We start from the raw sequence: 21,118 nt of genomic DNA on the forward strand, positions 1-21,118 counted from the left end.
GCTCAGCCACAGAATAGCATTTGTAGGATTGCGGTATTATTTATTTATTTAAATACTTTTAGACTGCTTTTCTCCCCAGTGGGACCCAAAACAGCTTATAAGAAAGGGGGGAAAGTCCAAATTACCAAAGCAAATAGACAAGCAAATAGACAGAGCCCTTCGGGGATGGGGCGGTATAAAAGTTCCAAAAATAAATAAATAAATAAATAAAGTGAAAACCCAAACAAACCTGGGTCTGTAAAGCTGACTCTCACATTTTCTAGTCCAGTGATGTAGTGACGAGCACTCTTTTAGATACAGGACTGTTATGGCTCTATCAGATTCCCTTCAATACCAGCATGGCCGCTGGTAGTGGCTGATGGGAATTGTAGCCCATAACATCTGGAGTGCCAAAGGTTCGCCATCACGGTTCTAGTCTGTGACTTATGGGTTAAGAGCAAGAGTCAAGGGGCCTTTGGCCTCTGCTCTTTGGCTCATGCCCACAAGCTTGTGCTTTTGGCTCCAACCAGGCTAAATAAAATGTTTATTGCACTGGAGTCCCCTTTCTGCTTAATTGAAGATTTACTTCTAAGCTTCCATCCTCTGATAACATCTTGGTCTCAAGATTTATACATCTTTAAAGTACTTAATTGAAGTATCTCCATGGGACAACCTGAAAAACGAAGTATGACAGGGAAGTTACAGAAGACTTTGCTCTTTAAGAGGTTATTTCACGAATGAGATTCTCTAAATCTTTCTTTTTCTCTTAATCTGTGGATTAATTTTTTAATCAGTTCCTTTTTTCACTGAATTGCATTGCATTAATCTGTCAGATGTTTGTAGTATTTTTTAATAAACCAGATAATATCCAATTATGTGGGATGGCTAGATTTGAGACCGGTAAATGTGATGTTTTATTACTAACAGAGATACAAACCTTAACACCCAACATCTTTATCTTTCTGGGCAGCCCTCTCTTTGGCACCCACTGTGGGATGAACGTATTTGTGATTTTTAAAAAGTTTAGACGTTTGAGGATTTTTTTTCCTAATTGAAAGTGATGTGTGAGATGGAATCTCACTTTTTATTCAGTGTGCTGGCTTTTAAAAGATGCCCTCCTTTGGGAAATTTCCCATCTTCTTCCAGTGTATTAAAAAGTTCTGAATCCTTAATTTGCTATTAGAAGGAAGTTGAGCCCCCGCTTCAACTCATGCTGGGAATCCCATCATCCTACCACTCTCCTTACAGCCCAGAGTGCCCCCAAGCATTCATGGTCATAACAGCCATCAGTGAAGTGGCCCGAGGCATCCACTGCTGTGGCAGCCATCCACGAAACATACCCAAGCGGCCAGTGTGGCAGCAGTAGTGCAGCCCAGGAGCTGTTCCCAGTGTTTGCCACTACCATGCCCGGACCCAGCTTGGCTCTTGGTGCCTGCTGCTCCCTCAGCTTGATCTGGCCTGGTGGTTGACTCAGCTGGGTCTGATTGGGACAGCAGCCACAACCATTTCAACAACAAAGAGTGGGCTTGTGGGGGAAGGAGGACTTCCCCTCCTGGAGAGACTTTGGCTGAGCCAGTAAAAGGAGAAGAAGACCTTGCCCATCTGCCCAATGCAACTCTGGGTGGGGGGGGGGGGTGAGCAAGGCCTCTTCCCTCTCCTGGTTCTCCAAAAGCAGCTCCAGGCCTGGTGTGGAACCCTGAGGTAGAATTTACGCCGCCCCAAATCAGTTTCCCCAATATCATCGTTTTTTGAAAGGTGCGAGATAAAGGAAATCTCACGGGGCGGGCCCGAGTTAGACCCGGAAGCCATGTGGAATTCATGCCCAAACCAGGATGGTTCACTTCCTTATCCCAAGATATATTGGCCATGGGGAAAATGCCTTGTCAGGAACTCTGTTCTCCAGATACAGGGATTACTATCAGCCCCTGCCAGCATGGCCAATTGGCCATGCTGGCAGGGGCTGATGGGAATTGTAGTCCATAACATCTGGAGTGCCAAAGGTTCGCCACCATGGGCCTAGGTTTTACAGGGGAGGCATATGGGAGAGTATACATCACCAGTTTCCTTAAAATATACATCACCAGTTTCCTTAGGCCCTGAGAGAAGACAGGATTTGAAAGTGGTCAAAGTGAGAAAGTGCTGTGCTATTGGCTATAGCTTGATTAGCTGCTAAGAGATGTTATCTTTCCCAGGCTTTGTGCCCCAGGCATCTGTGATTAGAAAAGCAGAATCTGGACTTCACTGCACTTGTTTATTATTACCCATTATGGAGGGGAAAAAAAACTGAATGAGAGAATGGTTGTATTAGCCTGGTTTCCATCATAATAACAATTACTTATTTAGCTACGAAAACATCTAGAGGGAAAAGCTTCCAGAAACCCATGATGGCTAGCTAATCAGAGGCATTTGCTTTTTGTGAACTGTTAAAGGTGGTGTTTTGAGGGGGAAATGGAATCTCTATCAAAGGAAATTAATAATAATCATCATAATAAGAATAATTTGGATTTATACCCTATCTTTCTTTCCTGTAAGGAGTCTCAAAGTGGCTTACAAATTCTTTCCCTTCCTCTCCCCACTTTGTGAGGTAGGAAGAGCTGATAGAGTTCTGAGAAAACTGTGACTAGCCCAAGCTCACCCAGCAGGTTTTATATGTAGTAGTGTGGAAACGAATTCAGTTCACCAGATTATAGTCCACCATTCACATGGAGGAGTGAGGAATCAAACCTGGTTCTCCAAATCAGAGTCCACTGATCTTAACCATGACTCCACGCTGCAGTGTGATATTTATGTGATGTTTATGGAAGCAGCAGAGGATATTCTTTGGAAGATCTTCTCTGTTGAACAGAGTGAATGCCATAAATTTTATAGCCATGAATTTTATAGCAAGCACACCTAATAGAAAAGTACAAACGTCTTATACATGTCCAGTGCACATGTCAATCTTTGCTGTGATCTGGCCTAACATTCTAGCCTTGCATATCTGAAAGTCAATCAGTTCACGTTTTCAACTGATAAATCCCTGATCACTTGGCATACTGGCATCAAATAAGAACATAAGAAGTATCTTCCTGGATAAGACTATTGGTTCATCTAGTCTGGCATCTTGCTTCAAACCGTGACCAAACAGTTGCGTTGGAAGGCCAACATAGATACAAAGTTGTCTTATGTCAGGCAGAGTTTTACTGCCTCAATATAGAGGTTTCTTTTACTCCATGAGGTTCACACATCTTGGATTCTCTGCCCTGAATCATGTTTCCCTTTCAAGACTGTAACTATGGATCTCACTGAATGCAAGTTTGGAGAACAAGGTCCAATCACAGAATACACTCTACAGATTACACTATGCAGGTGATTTTAAGAAACGCCTTCTGATTTAGGAGTTGACATTTCTTTATTACTATAAAAAGAAGTTCAAAAGAAGACATTGGGGAGAAGAAAATCAAGTCATGTTTCTGCCAGGAGGACTTTAATTATGTCAAAGAAATAGACTTTCCCTAGTATTTGTTCCAGATCCCATTAGGGGATTGTCAAAAGAGTTTTGTATTTAAAAGGATATTTCCTCAAAGAATATTCTGTAGCAGACGAATTAACAGGCAGCCTTTCATTCAAGCTTTAGAAACAATTCCTCTCTGTTAATTTAACCACAGAATAAGGGTCATTCTATTATGAGAGACAGTGACATGTTCTAGGTCAACTTCTAAGCTATACAAAGACCCAATAGGGTGTGGTGATTAGAATTTAACACTAGTGACATGTTGGTTTAAAGAGTGAGTTCCTCAATGAAACTAACTGGGGACCCACTGAACAGGAGGAGAGACTCGAACCTGTGGCTATCACTTCCAAAACCCACACTAGTTAATGCACCACATTAATGTCATCCTAAGCAGCATTTTTTGCCATTAAATTACAACTCACTTTTGGCAACAACATAGGGGTTTCAAGGATTTTCAGAGTGGTTTGCCATTGCTGTTTCTGCATCATGACCCTAGTATGCCTTAGAGGTTTCCCATCCAAATACCAACCAAGGCCAATCCTGTTTAGTTTTTGAAATCCAGTGAGATCAGGCTAGCCTGGGGCTACCCAAGTCAGTGTTATACCCTTCTAAACCAATCTGTGGCCTGCCTATCACCCTCAAGGCATTTTCCCTCAGACCCATACTGATCTTCCTGCCTGAAAAGGCAACATCTACTGTTGTTCTTCTTGACCCTTTCTTGTCCCTTCTTTCAGCCTCCTCTTGGTCTTACTGTTAATACTAGCATTTTCGAGCTATCTGGAAATGTAAAAGCTATGTCTGAAAATACACAGATTCTGCAGTCTGAAATAGACCGTCCAAAAAAGCAGTATTGGAAATATTCCAAGCAAAGAATTGCAAAATATACCAGCAATGATGGCTGAAACTTTGAAGGAGTTTAAGAAATAAAGTCTGATCTGAGAAATTTGTACAGCTGGACTTAAAAGCAACAAAGGAGAATGTCAAAGATTTGGGGGAAAAATATTAACTCTGTACAAATGGAAGTTAAAGCTTATGATCAGGCCATACTTCATCTTGAATATCAGATCAGAGAGAGGGTCTTAAGGCTGAGATAGATACCAAAAGAAAACCTTAAAAAGAAAATTGCCTCAGCACTGCTGTAGGTTTACAGAGTTAACTAAAAAAATCCAAAATCACAGGGATTTTGCAGAGATATTGTCATTTTCTTCTTTGCCAAAGAAACTGCTGATCAAATCCTAGCGACTCATCAGAAATCACCACTCAAGATGAAGGAGAAAGATATCATTGTGATGAAAGAAATACCCTTGAGAGTCTTATAAAAGAGAAAAGACTATGCTTCTCTAGATAATATTCTAAGGAAGAAACAGATAAGATTTTCTTGGCTTCAGTGGGAGGGTCTTCTTTTTACATACAAAGGACAGCAATAGAGAATCACCTCTATAACAATTGCTAAATAATTTTTCAAGAAGAACAATAAGGATTTTACTTTAAAATCTCTAGCTGCTGAATTACTGAAATGTTTGATGAAAGCTGATACAATAAATTAAAATGTTAGATATGAATGTTAATAAACAATTACAGTTTTGGGTGCTGTGTGGTTTCCGGGCTGTATGGCCGTGTTCTAGCAGCATTCTCTCCTGACGTTTCACCTGCGTCTGTGGCTGGCATCTTCAGAGGATCATCTTCAGATGCTAGCCACAGACGCAGGCGAAACGTCATCTTCAGATGCTAGCCACAGACGCAGGCGAAACGTCAGGAGAGAATGCTGCTAGAACACGGCCATACAGCCCAGAAACCACACAGCACCCAAGTGATTCCGGCCGTGAAAGCCTTCGACAATACAATTACAGTTTTAATTATATAAATTTGTGGGAGAAATGTTTAAAGAGGGATGGAGGATTTTCATATATAAGTCTCCAAATTTTGAACTAAGTTAGTGAGAGAAGGTTATAATGTAGCCATATCTGCATTTACTTTGCTATTTTTTAGAAATTTAATTTGGTTTAAAGTACTTACTAAGATCTTACAGCTTTCTGATTCTGATATTAAGGAAAAAGTTTATTGTATTATGGATAACTTCAACCACGGGTGATAAGTGGGAAGTCCAAATAATTATTTGTAGTTCTTCACCTATGTTGTTCTTGTAGTATAGAGTGACTGGATCACTACTATGTAATTGTTCCTAAAAGTTTTGTTGGAGTTGTTATAAAATCAATAAAAATTATAAACAAAAACAAAAACAAGACTTCCAGATTAACATAAGCATGACATTTTAAGGTTGTCTGTCACAAACCTTGACTTGGACATTAATGCCTTGACAGAAAACAGCCACAGAAACCACACTGACTAGCCTAGGCTCATTCCGCACATGCAGAATAATGCACTTTCAAACTGCTTTCAATGCTCTTTGAAGCTGTGCGGAATGGCAAAATCCACTTGCAAACAGTTGTGAAAGTGGTTTGAAAATGCATTATTTTGCGTGTGCGGAAGGGGCCTAGGTTAGCATGTGTTAGCATAAAGATTCCACAGTAAAATCTTGGTCCAAAATTAATTATGTTCAAGTTAACATATCTTCATTGATCTCTGAATGTTTACTTTTGATCTAATAGATAGGTTAATAATTTTGTTACATTTCGATTTAAGCCGTGGCCCTCTTTAAGTATTGAACACTGCAACGCGGCCCCCATATGCCAGAATTTTGGTACTAAACCTATTGAAGTCATTGCACTAAAACTGTCTCAAATAAGCAATCCTTCAGTAGAGAAATATTAACTTTCCTATCGACATATTATCTTCCTATGTTCCCTGAGAGCATCTTCTACAAAATACTGTATTTGCCTTTGTTTTTTTCATTTCAGATTCCATTCCATGGTTGCCCTTGATTAGCTATTGGCACAGGTAAGAAGACCACCTCTGAAACTCTTGCTGAACTTATACCAACTAAAACTTCCATTTCCCAGAACTCGCAACCGATACCCTGTCGAGGGAGAAAATGAAGAAGAAAGCGAAGAGATTCTTCTAATCTTCCAGAGCAGCTGGCTGGCTGGCCATCCTACTTCACATGCCCTACTTAGCCTCACAGCTGCCAAGGTGCAGAAACAGGTAAGCTGGAGAAGGATGAGGGACATACAATTATTCCTGGCTTGGATGCACAGAGGAGAACTATTTTGGCAGCATCTCTAATGGCAGCTGTATTAGGGAGGCTTGGGATGATTCCCACAGCAGAAATAAAACGACCTGCAAACATTTTAAAAAGATTAGTTGGGGCTTTTTTTAGTTGTTTAGTTTGTACACAGCCGGCCAAAAACAGCCAGCCAAAAGCACTGCCAGTCAAAACGGATGTTTCTTCCCAACTGCTGCACAGGTTGCGCCAGTGCCTCTGCCGTTAGGTGATAGTTTCCTTTGGAGGTTTCTCCTACATGCAGCATATCTGCACATTAGTTCCATGTAAAAAGTAGAAGAATAACGATTATTTTGCCTAGCAATCCCATGCACATGCAATTTTTCCTTTTTGTTGTTGTTTTGAGGTGGATGTCTGTGAAGCTATGACGACACAATTATGCACATATTGCAGCTTCTCAAATCGTGTCGGCACAGCTTTGCAGACACCCCCCTCAAAGCAACAACAAAAAGGGGAAAACGACAAACGTATGGGTTTGCTAGGTAAAACAATTTTTATTAATCTTCTTTTTACATGAAAATTGTGTATGGATGAGCTGCAACTAGAGGAAATGTCCATGGAGAACCTTCATGGAGAATCTCTGCTACAGCACACAACATGGTGGGGGTAAGCGGTGAAAAAAAATAAAAGGTTTGGTTGGGAGAGATAAAGCATTCTCTGCTTGCTTTTGTTTGCTCAGCAGGCAGGAAACTTCTTCAACCCAGGTTGGGGGGGAAAAGATCACTAGTTTAGCGATTTTTGAAAAACCTGGGTTGACAGAAATAAAATGTTTTGAAGATGTTTTAGGGAAGAGAGCAGTGTGGAAATCAACAGTGTCTCCCTAAAATCCTTAAGTGAAATGCTGGGGAGCCTTACAGCCTAGTCAGTTACTCTCTCATAAGAATATGCTAACATTTTCCTTATTTTTTTGTCACATGGCTGCATTACTATATCATTCCATTTTTTTTAAAAAAAACTGAGGATGTGAGGAAGGAAATGTGCTAATAATTTGAGTTTCACAAAAGGATAAATAACCAGAATCTCTTGCTCTGCCAAGTGACCTTGGGCCCATCATAATCTCTTAGCTCAAACTACCTTCACAGCATTGCTGTTATTGTGAGGATTAAGTGGAAGAGTGGGAACAATGTAAAAAGCTACGTTGGATCCCCAATTGGGGAGGGGGGGAATGCAAGATATAATACAAAAATATAAATAAAAACTAAACTAAACTAAAAACACAATAACCTGTTACATTTTAGAATCATGCAAAATGAGGCTTCACACAACATTGCTCTGGAGCAGTGTTTTTCAACCTTTTCGACGTCATGGTACCCTTGACCTCACTCTTCATATCTCACGGTACCCCTGCCATCCTCCTCCCACCTTCCCCTCCCAGTTCCCCTGCTTGCCACCCCCCACCTTCCCCTCCCAGGGTGAAGGGAAGCCCGGAGGGTGGGGGGGGGGTGGGAAGTGGCTGCTGACCTTGCAGCAGGCCCTGCCCCCTGGGCCAGCATATCCTTGCTGGTCCCGGTGAGAGACACCACAAAAGTGAGGGGGGACGGTAGCATTGCCGTGGTACCCCTGGGACATGCTCACGGCACCCCAGGGTACCACGGAACCCTGGTTGGGAATCACTGCTCTGGAGAGTTCTTGTGTAGACAGCATCATCAAGACAGGTGGCAACTTGCATCTATTGCAGATTTTTTCCAAGTGGCAAAAATGTATCTTTGTAAAAAAATAATTCATGTGAAGCCCCCTGCTTGACCATTCATTTACAACTATAAACTTCATGTGTATATAAATACTGATTTTTAATTACTGATAATGGATTCTTGGTCCTTTAATATGATATATTACTGTGGTTATTTAGTTTAATTCTGTTATTTTATTGCTGTTTTGGATGTCATGAGCTGTTGTAGGCTGGTCTAAAAAACAAATTTAGCTGAAGAGTGGAACAACAACTTCCTAAATAATTCAAATTAAAATATGATCGACCAGAAACAATAAATAAAAGTACACTGAATTTATTCTCAAATTGGAAGACAGTATTCTGATTACAGCATGATGAGGGGAAAAATGGAAATAATCAATTCTAAACAGTAGAGGAAATAAGAATAAATTTATAGGTTCTCCTTCTGCTAATAATTTTTGAAGTGGTCTACTGTGGTCTGTCTTGTCATCCATGATATTGAAGTAGGTTTTATTTTCTGAGGATTCTTGGCTGCTGATACAATGATTATGAAAAAAAATTATATTCTTCAAAGCATGTCAAATATTGAAAACAGCGATTAATAATATAAGACTTGTCTCATGACGGTTTTGCTAAAAGAATCTTCCTGGGAGAGCACCTTATTTTTACAGTCTTCAAAGAAGCCTATTAATTGCTAGTACATAAACACCAAACTTGGCATTTATCCTTCAGGGATTTGTGGTTTACTGTCGAGGGACTCCTTGTACATCAGTTCTTCTCTAAAGAGAACAGCAAGGGGCAGGAATTGGATATGTATTCAGCCTGATAGCTTGTCAAAAGCCTGATAGCTTGCATTGACAAGAAAACACTGTATCGTACTTGATCTCATAGGTGGGGAAGTGTGGAAGAGATTCCAATTCTTTCCCCCCAGAAGAATAGAAAGTAATGTGTCCCAACAACTACTAAGCATTTTCTGTGGTATCTTAAGAGCAGGGAGGGTGGATCTCCTGCTTTGGCCAGAGACCTCCACCCTCCACTCTCCCTACCACTGCTGAAGTTGGGGAGCAGAGGAATAGGGTGTTCAGGGGATGGAACTGGCAGAATTTTGAAAGAGGAAAGAACTAATACCATTGTTATGGCCTTCAAACGTCTGCAAAAAAGAGAGAGATCCAAAATAGAAGCCATAAAGCAGAGGAGATGTGTTTTGGTGAAGGCAGGTAGCTGGAGGGATCTAGAGAAGTTCTCCTCAATGAAGAATGATCAAGGATGTCAGTTTTCACCGGGTACTCTTTCCTTTTTTTGCATAAAAGAAGGTACAGGTTATATTCTTCCATAGAATTCAAGTTGGTATACATGGGTCTATCCCACTTTACCCTCCCAACAAGCTTGTGATTCTGACTGGTCAAAGTCACCCAGTGAAGATAAGTTAGTCTTTGTCCAAATCCAATTTGGAGCAAATAGACTGGTAGGAACTTGATATGATAGATACATGCTGATCTGGCACCCTTTGACTTTAATGTGAAGGATATCTGATGACTTTTGGATGTGTTATTTCTCACCATGTGAAGGACAGAGTGACTTTGGAGGGTCCCCCCCCCCCATTATCTTTTGGCTGATCAGAGTGCCAGTTTTCTATGATGACCTTGGGCCCATCATAATCTCTTAGCTCAAACAAATTTTGCTTTGATAGCAGCAAACAGCCAAGGACAGTGATGGCTTTACATCTAATAAGGGAATATTGTTGGCATAATAGATGTCAGCTAATAGTATTGAATAGATGTCAGCTAGTAGTGGGAAGTGGGTTGTTCTGATTAGGTGTGATCTTGTTTTACAGAAGTGATTATTTCTTGTTTTCATCTAATTTATACTTACTGTTATCAGTTTTAGAAATCATTGGTGTATTTTATTTTATGTTGTGAATAAATTATATTATTATTACTGTCATTATTTAAAACAAGATATTTGGGCTTCTTTAATCCAGGGCCCTTACTCCTGGCAGTCTGCATTCCTTCAGAAGGGTTTTATGTGACACGGGGCCATAGTGTAGGATGAAGATGGAGCCAATTACTTTGTGGTGATGGGGTCACAGAAAATGCTCTGCCTAGCTCAACAAATGACAAATCAAAATATGAATGAGGGAAAACAGCTAACTAAAAGTGAGCCTTTATACTTCCCTCTCTCCCCCACACACATACATAAATACTGTAACAAATACCCCCTCAGCAGGGAAGACAGGGAGGAAAAATGGTTTTGAAAAAGTGGGCTTTGTATGTCATGCTGGGGCATGGCAGCTGCTACAGCCTGTCTCCTTCCTATGGGTCTTTGATCTCCACGTATTGCAGAATTAAGTGGTAAACAGTCTACCCCGGAGATGGTAGAACAGACTCTGTCAATTCACAATGCAGGTGAAGGATTACATTTTTTCAATGTGTTGCCATGTATTAATAATTCCTTGGTAACTCTGCCACCTCTTTCTGTTGCCAGACCTGATAGGCCCCAGGCCAAGTGCAAGGAGTTGAACTATGAATGACTCCTTCATAGCACAATGATTTCATATGTCACCTTGATGGCACAAGAAGGAGTTGCAGCACAGAGGATCCCATACCACCATTCTAACATGTGAAGAAATTATTTGAACACCCAGTGTTAGCACTGGAATCCCTTGTACCTAGAGAAAGGGAACATGTAGGATGCCAAGTCAACAAGGTAGCCCCTGATCTACGTACTCTCCAACTCATCCCTTGAACTCCCAATGTCTGGTTTCAAAACAGGTTTGAGCCCTGTCATTTCATTTTCGTCACTAACAAAGAACAAGGCTTACTGCAAGAAATGTCTCGCGTAAATCAAGAGCCTTCATTTATTTCCTTACAGAATCTCCCCCAGAAAAAGCTGGTTTGAAGTGGAGTGGAAAGGGATGGCAAACCTGTTGTTAGCTAAATGACTCTGAGTTATCACCAGCTGCAATCTGATGGATGGTATTTATAAACCCAGCCAATGCAGGAAAGACCCGGTCACAATATCACAATATCCAGCAGCACAGTAAGAACTTTTGTTACCTTGGCAATCTGATCTGCCATTTGGAGACGTCCATCTAATTCCCGTCTGATTTGTGCCGCTTGTTCATCTGGATTATCCAGCTGCAGAGAAGTAAAACACATAATTAATTGTTAAAGCAATAACAAATAGAACAGGGGAAAAAAATCATCCATGAAAAAGCAGCATTACAGTATTTCCTGAACAATACAGATTTAAAAATATTTTTTCTGATAGCTCCACAAATACTTTCTACACTGGAAAGGCGCTATGACACTTCTTCAAGTTTTTCTGTACTCAGTTCTCTTGCACAGTCATTTTCAGTGTGTTACGTGCACTAGCAAGAACATACTTTTTAATACCCTCCTATTGCACCTTTTCAAATAGCTACAGTTCCTATTTTTCACATTGCCTGATTTCTAAAAACTGAAATCCCTAGTGTCAAAAATGCCTGGGAACTGAACTATCTACCCTGGAAATTATTGTTCCTAAATTCCAGTGTATGACAGCTAATTGTTGTGAGTTAAAATAGAAATTCCTGCTGGTGTGTACCCAGAAGTACTATTTGTTACTGGTTCACTTGCCTCTGAGACAAGTCCTGGTACTGAAAACCATCTAGGGCTGACACTTGGTTAAAGTAAGTCATCTTACACGTTGATAGTGAGTACAGAACTTTTTCTTAATAATATAGGAGCCTGTCCGACAATATTACTTATCTGGATAATAGAAAAATGCATAGAACATTGTGCTACAGGGAAAAGCATACATTGCAAGACTTATTTCAAACTTTCTTGGTATGCTCAACCAGATTCCACAGAATAGGGGGATTCATTTGCTTGCTAACTGCCATTGAACCAATGCCTTGTTTACTCAATTTTATTTATTGTTTAATTCATTTATACCCTGCAATTCACCCCAGTAGGGATCCAAGGGGGCTTACATTGTTCTTCTCTCCTCAATTTTATCCTCACAACAACCCTGTGAGTTAGGTTAAGATGAGAACCCAGTGAGCTTCCCTGACTTGAGTGGGGATTTGAACCTGGGTCTCTGAGATACAACACCAGCACTCTTAACCACTACACCACATTGGCTCTCTTCTGTGAAACATGATGGAAAGCATTCATTATTATAGCCTTTTGCTTTGACTGACCAGCGTCAAAGGGTGAAGAAAAAAATGTGCGACAGCTCTGGAGTCGCAGGGCAGGGGGGCATGTCCCCAGGCCTAGGCGACACGCCGGAAGGTCGCAGGGAAGGTAAGTTGATCGGAAAAGGGGGGGATGGTGCCTTCCAGCTGCTGCCATTCACACGGCAGCGGCTGGAAGCCGCTGTTTCCAGAAAACCTTGCTCGGGGAGCAAGATTTGGAAACAGCAGCTTTGTGCTGCTGGGGGGGAGCAAGGGCGGTGCGGCTGCGATGCAGCTGCGCCCCCCATGCGAACAGGTCCCTAGGGACAGCGTTTTGCCATTCCTAGGGCGCTGTAAATGGCCCGTGCGGAAAGGGCCTAAGTGTCACTCCTTTGCAAATTCATTTAAGTTCAGGCGAATATATGAATATTTCTCCTAAGTGAAGAGATGTTGAGAGATACTTTATTTTTCTGTGGAAATTTTTACATTTTTAAGGAGTCACTGTTTCATAAAAGTAATCCTATTATATAAAAGGCTAGCCATGGTGGCGACGACTCGCTTCCAGCCAATCATCACACACACACAGGATGGGGCTTACACAGAACGGGTAAAAAGCAACACAAACACAACGGCAGAATGTAATGGTTATTCACTCTCTTACACTCTTGCCCTTCTCCATCACTGCTGAATAATTAGTCATTGTACCATCTGCAGTTGCCGGAGGAGGAGCAGGTGTGGGCTTCTCCCTAAGGGAGGGTGACAACTGCTGGTGGCTGCAACTGTGCTGTTAACTGCTGCATGGTGATACTGGCATCAAGAAGGAAGAAGCTGGTGACATGAAGCTGAGGGGGAAAGAAAGGCAGGAGGGGCTAGCCCCCCCCCCCGAGAGGTGCTGTCAACCCACTAACAGTTTTCTGGAGCCTATTATATTTGTTCGTACAGCAGGCTTTACTGAATAAAAAAGCAGAGTCCAGTAGTGCCTTAAAGATTAACAAGATTTGGGGCAGGATATGAGCTTTTGTGAGTCACAGCTCACTTTTTCAGATACTGTGTCTGAAGAAGGAAGCTGTGACTCACAAAAACTCATACCCTGTCAGAAATTTTGTTCACCTGCAAGTTGTGACAGGATGTTTGCTCTTTTCTACATCTATCGACAGACTAACACAGTTACCCATCACGATAAAACTAATAGCAATAAATGTATTCCATGGCCAATACAAGGCAAGTTTGCCAGTCATATTTTAGGCGTTTCAGGTGATTAATACTGAAACTGAGTGAGAGAGGAGAAGAAGAAGAAGAAGAAGAAGAAGAAGAAGAAGAAGAAGAAGAAGAAGAAGAAGAAGAAGAAGAAGAGGGAGGAGGAGGAGTTTGGATTTATATCCCCCCTTTCTCTCCTGCAGGAGACTCAAAGGGGCTTACAATCTCCTTGCCCTTCCCCCCTCACGACAAACACCCTGTGAGGTAGGTGGGGCTGAGAGAGCTCTGAGAAGCTGTGACTAGCCCAAGGTCACCCAGCTGGCGTGTGTAGGAGTGTACAGGCTAATCTGAATTCCCCAGATAAGCCTCCACAGCTCAGGCGGCAGAGCGGGGAATCAAACCCGGTTCCTCCAGATTAGATACACGAGCTCTTAACCTCCTACGCCACTTCTGCTCCTGTATTGATTTGCCCATGTATTGATTTGCAAACTGAGTATGGTGGTATAAAACCAAAAATATAGATAATTTAAAAAATGAGTTCATCTGATGAGTTGTGCAGGACAAATCAAAACAAAAGATAAATTTCTTATTTACACGTCTTCTCTCACATGGTTGAAAGGATTATGTCTTTTTAAAAAAATTATCTATATTAATCTAAAAAACTAGAAAATCCCCAGTAACCTCTGTGAATAGGATTGCTGACTATGAGCTGGCAAGTGGACAGAGACTTGGAATACATGGGGGACCACTGGCATGAAGGCATTCTATCAACCTGTCTAAGATTGGAAGAAAATCTATAGGTTAAAATATCTGGTAACACCACACAGTTTTTGCCAATTCTAGAGCAGTGTGACATCACTGATGTAGCACAGTGGCACTGATCATTTTTTCCCCTTGTTTCCCACTGCCAGCCTATCAAGTAATAGAATCCTCAGTTGAGACACTACTGCTTCACGGCTCTGGCCCCAGCCTGGTGGAACACTCTTCCACCAGCTGTCCGGGCCCTGCGGGATTTGAGTGAATTCCGCAGGGCCTGTAAGACCAAGTTGTTCCACCGGGTCTTTGGAGTGACCAGCCGCTGAATGAGATGCCCCCTTGGTCCCATTCCACCAAGGTCCCTTATGTTAAGGGGACTGCTGTTCTCCCCCTCTTGGAGAAGGTTTTAAATCTGGGTTTCGCTGGACGTCTTTTTATCATAAACTGTTGTTCTTTATATTAATCTGCTGTTTTTAAAGGAATTTAGCAATATTTTAAATGGATGGAGCCCGTATATTTGTAATTTATTAATCATGCTCTCTGTTTGATTGTAGTAGGTTTTATGTTGTACACCGCCCTGAGTCCTCTGGGAATAGGGCGGTATAGAAAACGGAACAATAAATAAATACATAAAATTAAATAAATGTATTGTTTCACACTTTGCCTACCTAAGGCCCAAATTAGGCATTAGGCATCACGCATGTTTTCATGCGACTCAGGGAGGAGCAGTTTGGAAGTCGTTTAAATGAAATCCCTCGCAGCAATGAAATCTTTTTGTTCGTCTGTGAAGGACTGATGCTTCACTTTTTCAAGACAGCCACTGTCAATCTACAATTTCAAACTGAGTTTATTTGATGCCTTCATATGGAGTAATTGGCAGCAAGATGGATTGCTGAAAAGATATTACTATCCTAAATGCACTCACAGGTGGCATTTATATTAAAGCCTTTGAAAGGTTTTATACTCTCTGCTTTCTCTAAGATCTAGTTCATTTTAAGATCTCTTCCACTCCACTTCTATTGTCAAGGCTTTATTACATTATCTATTGACTGTAGGCAAGATAATATCTGAGTTTTTCAAGGAAGTAACTTGCTTCGTTATTCAATTTAGGGCTTGTTTACAAAATTAAGATTATTATCTCATATTGGTTTTTACAAGACAACAATCTCTGTCCACACAAAACAAGGAAGTCTCTTTAATACCTTTCTTGAGTCATTCACAAGTCACTGGAAGCTGTGCTAAGATTGTCAAAGAAGATGGAGTAAATGTGCATCAGGTACAGGATTGCTCCTACGGGCCTCAACCAACTGTCAGCAGAGCTGAAGAACACTGGTGTGGGGCCTACTACCATAATCCTGCTCCCTCATCTTCTGTATGGGTCTCTGCTTCTGGTCAATCACTTAGACAGATTTCTGCTTTTGCCAGAGAGAATCTGGGAGCTGACTTTAATATATGGTGACCAGACGTCCCACTTTTGGGGGGACAGTCCTGCCTTAAAACAATTTGTCCTGCGACCCATGGGTTTTTTGAACTGTCCCAATTTTTGGAAGGCTGCCGCACTGCCTTCTGGGGCGCCCGGTTTCCATGCTGTACACAGCAATACAAATCTAATAATATAAATAAGCTTGGAACCCTCATCACACCATGTCACCCAAACATCAATCTATTATCCAAACCCCATTGCCCTTAGACATCTATGATAGCACCAGCTGTCTTCTGACAATGTGGGCAGCTGGAGCGAGCTGGGCTGCTCAAGTGGGACCTGGGTGGGCGGCCGGCTAGCCACGCGCATGCACACGCAGCCACAGGACAGGGTGGGAACCGGGGAGCACCCCAGAAGGCAGTGTAGCAGCCTCCCGTGCACGCGGCCGCAGGAGTGCACTGCCTTCTGGGGCGCTCCCGTTTAACGGGAGCGCCTCAGAAGGCAGTGTGCTCCTGCGGCTGCGTGCGCATGCGCATGGCTGGCCGTCCATCCGCCCAGGTCCCGGTTTACAAAGGTGACAATCTGGTCACCTTGCTTTAATATGAAAGTACCAATGTAAAGTTGCCAGCTGTCTGGTATTGCTCAGAACAATCCAGTATTTTCACTCATAGTCTGAAAAAAATTGAGAAAATACCAGACATTTAAAAGTACAGTATTTTTAAGACTGCCATTTGCCAGGTAGCAGGTACTCTCCTGCATTTCCCATGGTCACTGAGCAGTAAAAGGTTGCGAAGTCCTCTGCAACCTCTTGAGCAGCCCAGCTCACTCCAGCTGCCCACATTGTCAGAAGACAGCTGGTGCTATCATAGATGTCTAAGGGCAATGGGGTTTGGATAATAGATTGATGTTTGGGTGGCATGGTGTGATGAGGGTTCCAAGCTTATTTATATTATTAGATTTGTATCGCTGGGTACAGCATGGAAAGACTGAGATATATGGAGAATAGTCTGTAGGAATTCTGTCCACATTCATGGGTAGCAAGACCAGAGAAGGCCACAGTTTTATTGTATAAATCTCATATTGGAAAACCGAGATAGACAAAAGATTTTTCTCCCTACTCAGGCTCTTGGAGATTATCCGTAAGGATGAGCAACCTTTCACTAACACCAAATGCTATTGCCTGTCTCTTTTGCCTGTAGCAAGGAGAAGGGATAAAATTCAGCTTTTCACTTGGATACAATGCAAGGTACCGGTTTTGAACTTTCAAGTCCTTCATTATCTGAGCTGTTTGTATTCCAGAGGCTGCCTTTTCACATATAATCCCCCACCACATTAAAACCTTGTTTAGAAGCTCTGCTTTAGATCTCAGTTGTGATCGTGAACATTATACAATGTAGGAACAGGGCTTTCTTGGTAGTAATTCTAAGGATTGGAATTCGCCATCTTGCAAATATCCTTTGTTCCTCTCTGCTAATCTTTAGAAAGTTGTACAAGATATTCTTTTTAAAGTAAATGTTGCAAGAAGGCTTTTTGGCAAAAATTTTTGGCTGGGTTTGCTAAACAAGTACATTTTGTTTCACTGTTTATTTTAACCAGGTTACAATTGGAGACAATAATTTATGATTAATGTTTGCTGCCAGGGGTTGAAGATAGGGTCATACACAGCAGGGATGATGGGAACTGTAGTCCATAACATCTGGAGGGCCACGAGTTTGACACCTATGACCTACCCTGTTAGAGCAGAGCTGAGTAGATCCTTCTTCTCTGGTCTCCCTATGAGAGACCGCCCCTCCCCCACAGGATGATCTGTCAGCTCTTGATTGGCTGACTCAAGATGCCTCCCTGAGTTGAAATTCCCACCAGCTGGGCCAGGTTCAGCATTCATGTCTGCAGTAGAACAGCTAGATTAGAGTCTAGTAGCATCTTATGAACAATAAGATTTTAGAGTATATATTTAATTTATGTACCCAACAGGCATCCGAAGTGGCTTATATCATTCTGTACTCCTTCAGTTTATCCTCACCATAACCATGTGAGGTAGGTTAAGCTGAGAGAGTATGACTAGCCCAAGATCACCCAGCAAGTTTCTATGAGACTAGTGGGGATTCAAACTCAGGTCTCCCAGATAAAAAGTCCAACACTATACTGGCTTTTGAAAGTAAAAACTCAGATACTGAAAATCTTTTTGGTCTCTAATGTGCTATTGGAATCAAAGTCCAAAACAGTAACATTTGATTTCAAAAGACAGCACTTCACAGAAATGAGGGGGATTAGTTAGAAGGAAGCTGAAAGGGAGTCAAATCCCAAGGGGGTGCTTGAAAACTATTTAAAACCCCACTAATTGAGGCCCAGATAGAACACATCTGTGTTACTGAGTGTGAAAGGATGCCTGCATGGTTAACAACCCAATTTTAGAGAGCCATAAAAGACTTATTTTGAAAAGTGGAAAATCTGCCCCAATGAAGTAAACAGAAGGGAACACAGAGTCCGGTAAAAGAAGTGTAAAAATAATTAGAAAAGCAAGAAGAGTTGGAGGAGTGTATCAACACAGCACAATGTACATTTCATTAAATATATCTGGAGCAGGAAATTAAAGGATTGCTAGAGAAGAAGAAGAGTTTGGATTTATATCCCCCCTTTCTCTCCTGCAGGAGACTCAAAGGGGCTTACAATCTCCTTGCCCTTCCCCCCTCACAACAAACACCCTGTGAGGTAGGTGGGGCTGAGAGAGCTCCGAGAAGCTGTGACTAGCCCAAGGTCACCCAACTGGCTTGTGTGGGAGTACACAGGCTAATCTGAATTCCCCAGATAAGCCTCCACAGCTCAGGCGGCAGAGCTGGGAATCAAACCCGGTTCCTCCAGATTAGACACACGAGCTCTTAACCTCCTACGCCACTGCTGATAGGAGTCCTATGGCACAGAGTGGTAAGCTGCAGTACTGGCGTCAAAGCTCTGCTCATGATCTGAGTTCGATTCCAACAGAAGTTGGTTGCAGATGGCTGGCTCAAAGTTGACTCAGCCTTCCATTCTTCTGAGGTTGGTAAAATGAGTGCTCCATAAACAAAGTCTGCCTAGCAAATGATGTGACATCACTCCTTTTGTTCAGTATTGACCTGGTGCTTGCACAGGTAACCTTGACTTTTAAAGGAAGATGGGGAGAGGGTAGAGAAGTTAAATGACTTCTTTGCATTTGTGTTCACTTTGGAAAGTGCCGGGCAAGTACCTAGGTCATAGCAATAATTTCTAGGAAAGGAGGCTGAAGAACGGGACCAAGTTGAGGTGACAATAAAAGAAGTTCTAAACCTATTGAGGAAGCTAAAAACTGTGTCTTCAGGTCCTAATGGCATACACCCAAATGTTTTTAGGGAATTCAAATATAGAATTGTTGATCAGGTTACTAATACCTGAAATTTGTTACTAAAATTAGCCACAGTGAGGAAAGACTGGAGATTAGTAAATGTTACACCAATTTTTAAAAAGGAGTGCAGAGTGGGACCAGGAAATTACAGGCTGGTTACTTTAATGTCTGTCCCAGACGTTAAATCAAAGATAGAAGTCTGTTGAGGAAAAACCAGCATGGCTTATGAAAGGGAAATCCTGCCTAACTAACCTTTGGGAGTTCTTTGAGAAGGTTAACAAGCGTGTTGATAACTGCAGTCCTGTAGAAATTATACACTTGGACTTTCAAAAGGCTTTTTGACAAGGTCGTTACCTCCTGAGTCAGCTTTGCAGTTATGGGACAGGTCTTTTTTATGGATTAAAAACTGGCTACATGAAATAAAGCAGAAAATAGGAAGCAAGAGGGTCCCATAAGGACTGGTATTGGGGTTAGTGCGATTTGATTGGTTTAGAAATGATCTGGAACTGGGAGTGAGTAGTGTGTAGTGGCCAGGTTTGAAGATCTCACAAAATTATTTAGGATAGTGAAAGCCTAGACTGATTTTGAAGAGCTTCAAAAGGACTTCCACAAACTGGGTGAGTGGGCAGTAATGTGACAAATGAAGTTCACCGTAGATAAATACAAAGTGGTATACATTGGCACAAAAAAACCCAACTTAAAATATATGCTAATAGGGTCTGAACTTCTTCAGACAGACTTCTTCTGGACCTGAGTTGCTGGCATTGCTAGCCGCAATGAGCCTCAAAGAAGCCCTGGACAGGGCCTTGTTTTCTCCTGTTCCTTTTACTGACAGAAACCAAGACTTGAAGGCTGGCAATAGTGTGTGGCTATCTGGCAACACTTACTGAAAGCATACATTTCATAAAGCTAGTTGTTTTTGTTAATTTGGAGGGCTTAATATTGTACATTTCAGATTTTTCTGGGGCTTTTCTCAGGTTTGTAGAGAGATCTGTCTTGCCAATTCATAGCTCTGGTGTCTGGATTAAGTCTCCACAGATCTGACCATGTTGAGAATTAGACATATTGATGCTCAGGTAATAGAGTGGACACAGAAACATGGGGGCGACATTGGTGTAAAATCATAGAGTTTCCAGTGATTCCTAGAGGGGTGTGATGTTACTTCAGTATTTTCCCAGAAGTGACATCATTTTGATCCAACAATAGTTTTTAGTCTATTTTCCCTCCTCCTGTCTGTTTGCAGTGATGACAGGAAATGAGAGTCAGGGATAGGGGATAGTCCTGGAACTTAGGTCTTCTCAGTCCAAGTCTTATCTACCTCAGCACTCTATCTGCCACACTAAAAGAGTTTGGATTTATATCCCCCCTTTCTCTCCTGCAGGAAACTCAAAGGGGCTTACAATCTCCTTGTCCTCCCCTCCCCCCCACAACAAGCACCCTGTGAGGTAGGTGGGGCTGAGAGAGCTCAGAAGAGGTGTGACTAGCCCAAGGTCACCCAGCTGGCGTGTGTGGGAGTGTACAGGCTAATCTGAATTCCCCAGATAAGCCTCCACAGCTCAGGCGGCAGAGCGGGGAATCAAACCCGGTTCCTCCAGATAAGAGTACACCTGCTCTTAACCTCCTACGCCACTGCTACGCCACTGTCATATTTATTTCTCTACATGTCACAGCATACTACATCTTAATTATTGATCAACTCAATGTCCTCCTCCACTGGACTTAGCAAACGTTGAAGCTCACACTGATCCTTTTTAGCTACTGGGGGAAAACAATCATCCAAAGTGAATGTGTACAGTGGTACTGTCTGTGATGACAGCTCTCCATAAAACACTTTTATAAGCTGGCTTGGGGCTGCTGTAAATACTATCCTGTATTTCAACCGTCTTTGGAGACAAATTGCTCCATA

General features: G+C 42.0%; 1 protein-coding gene across 34 annotated transcripts in view; it reads right to left on the bottom strand.

The window, feature by feature from the left end:
- The window catches only part of CADPS (calcium dependent secretion activator), a 492,336-nt gene that overhangs the window by 293,624 nt on the left and 177,594 nt on the right, over positions 1 to 21,118 (bottom strand). For all 34 annotated transcript variants that reach the window (XM_048488307.1, XM_048488321.1, XM_048488334.1 and 31 more), the window contains one exon: positions 11,379 to 11,459. In XM_048488307.1, coding sequence (XP_048344264.1) covers positions 11,379 to 11,459 — 81 coding nt within the window. The remainder of the gene's footprint in view (positions 1 to 11,378; positions 11,460 to 21,118) is intronic.

Source organism: Sphaerodactylus townsendi, linkage group LG03 (genome assembly GCF_021028975.2).
Source record: "Sphaerodactylus townsendi isolate TG3544 linkage group LG03, MPM_Stown_v2.3, whole genome shotgun sequence".
In the NCBI taxonomy this organism is placed as follows: Eukaryota; Metazoa; Chordata; class Lepidosauria; order Squamata; family Sphaerodactylidae; genus Sphaerodactylus; species Sphaerodactylus townsendi.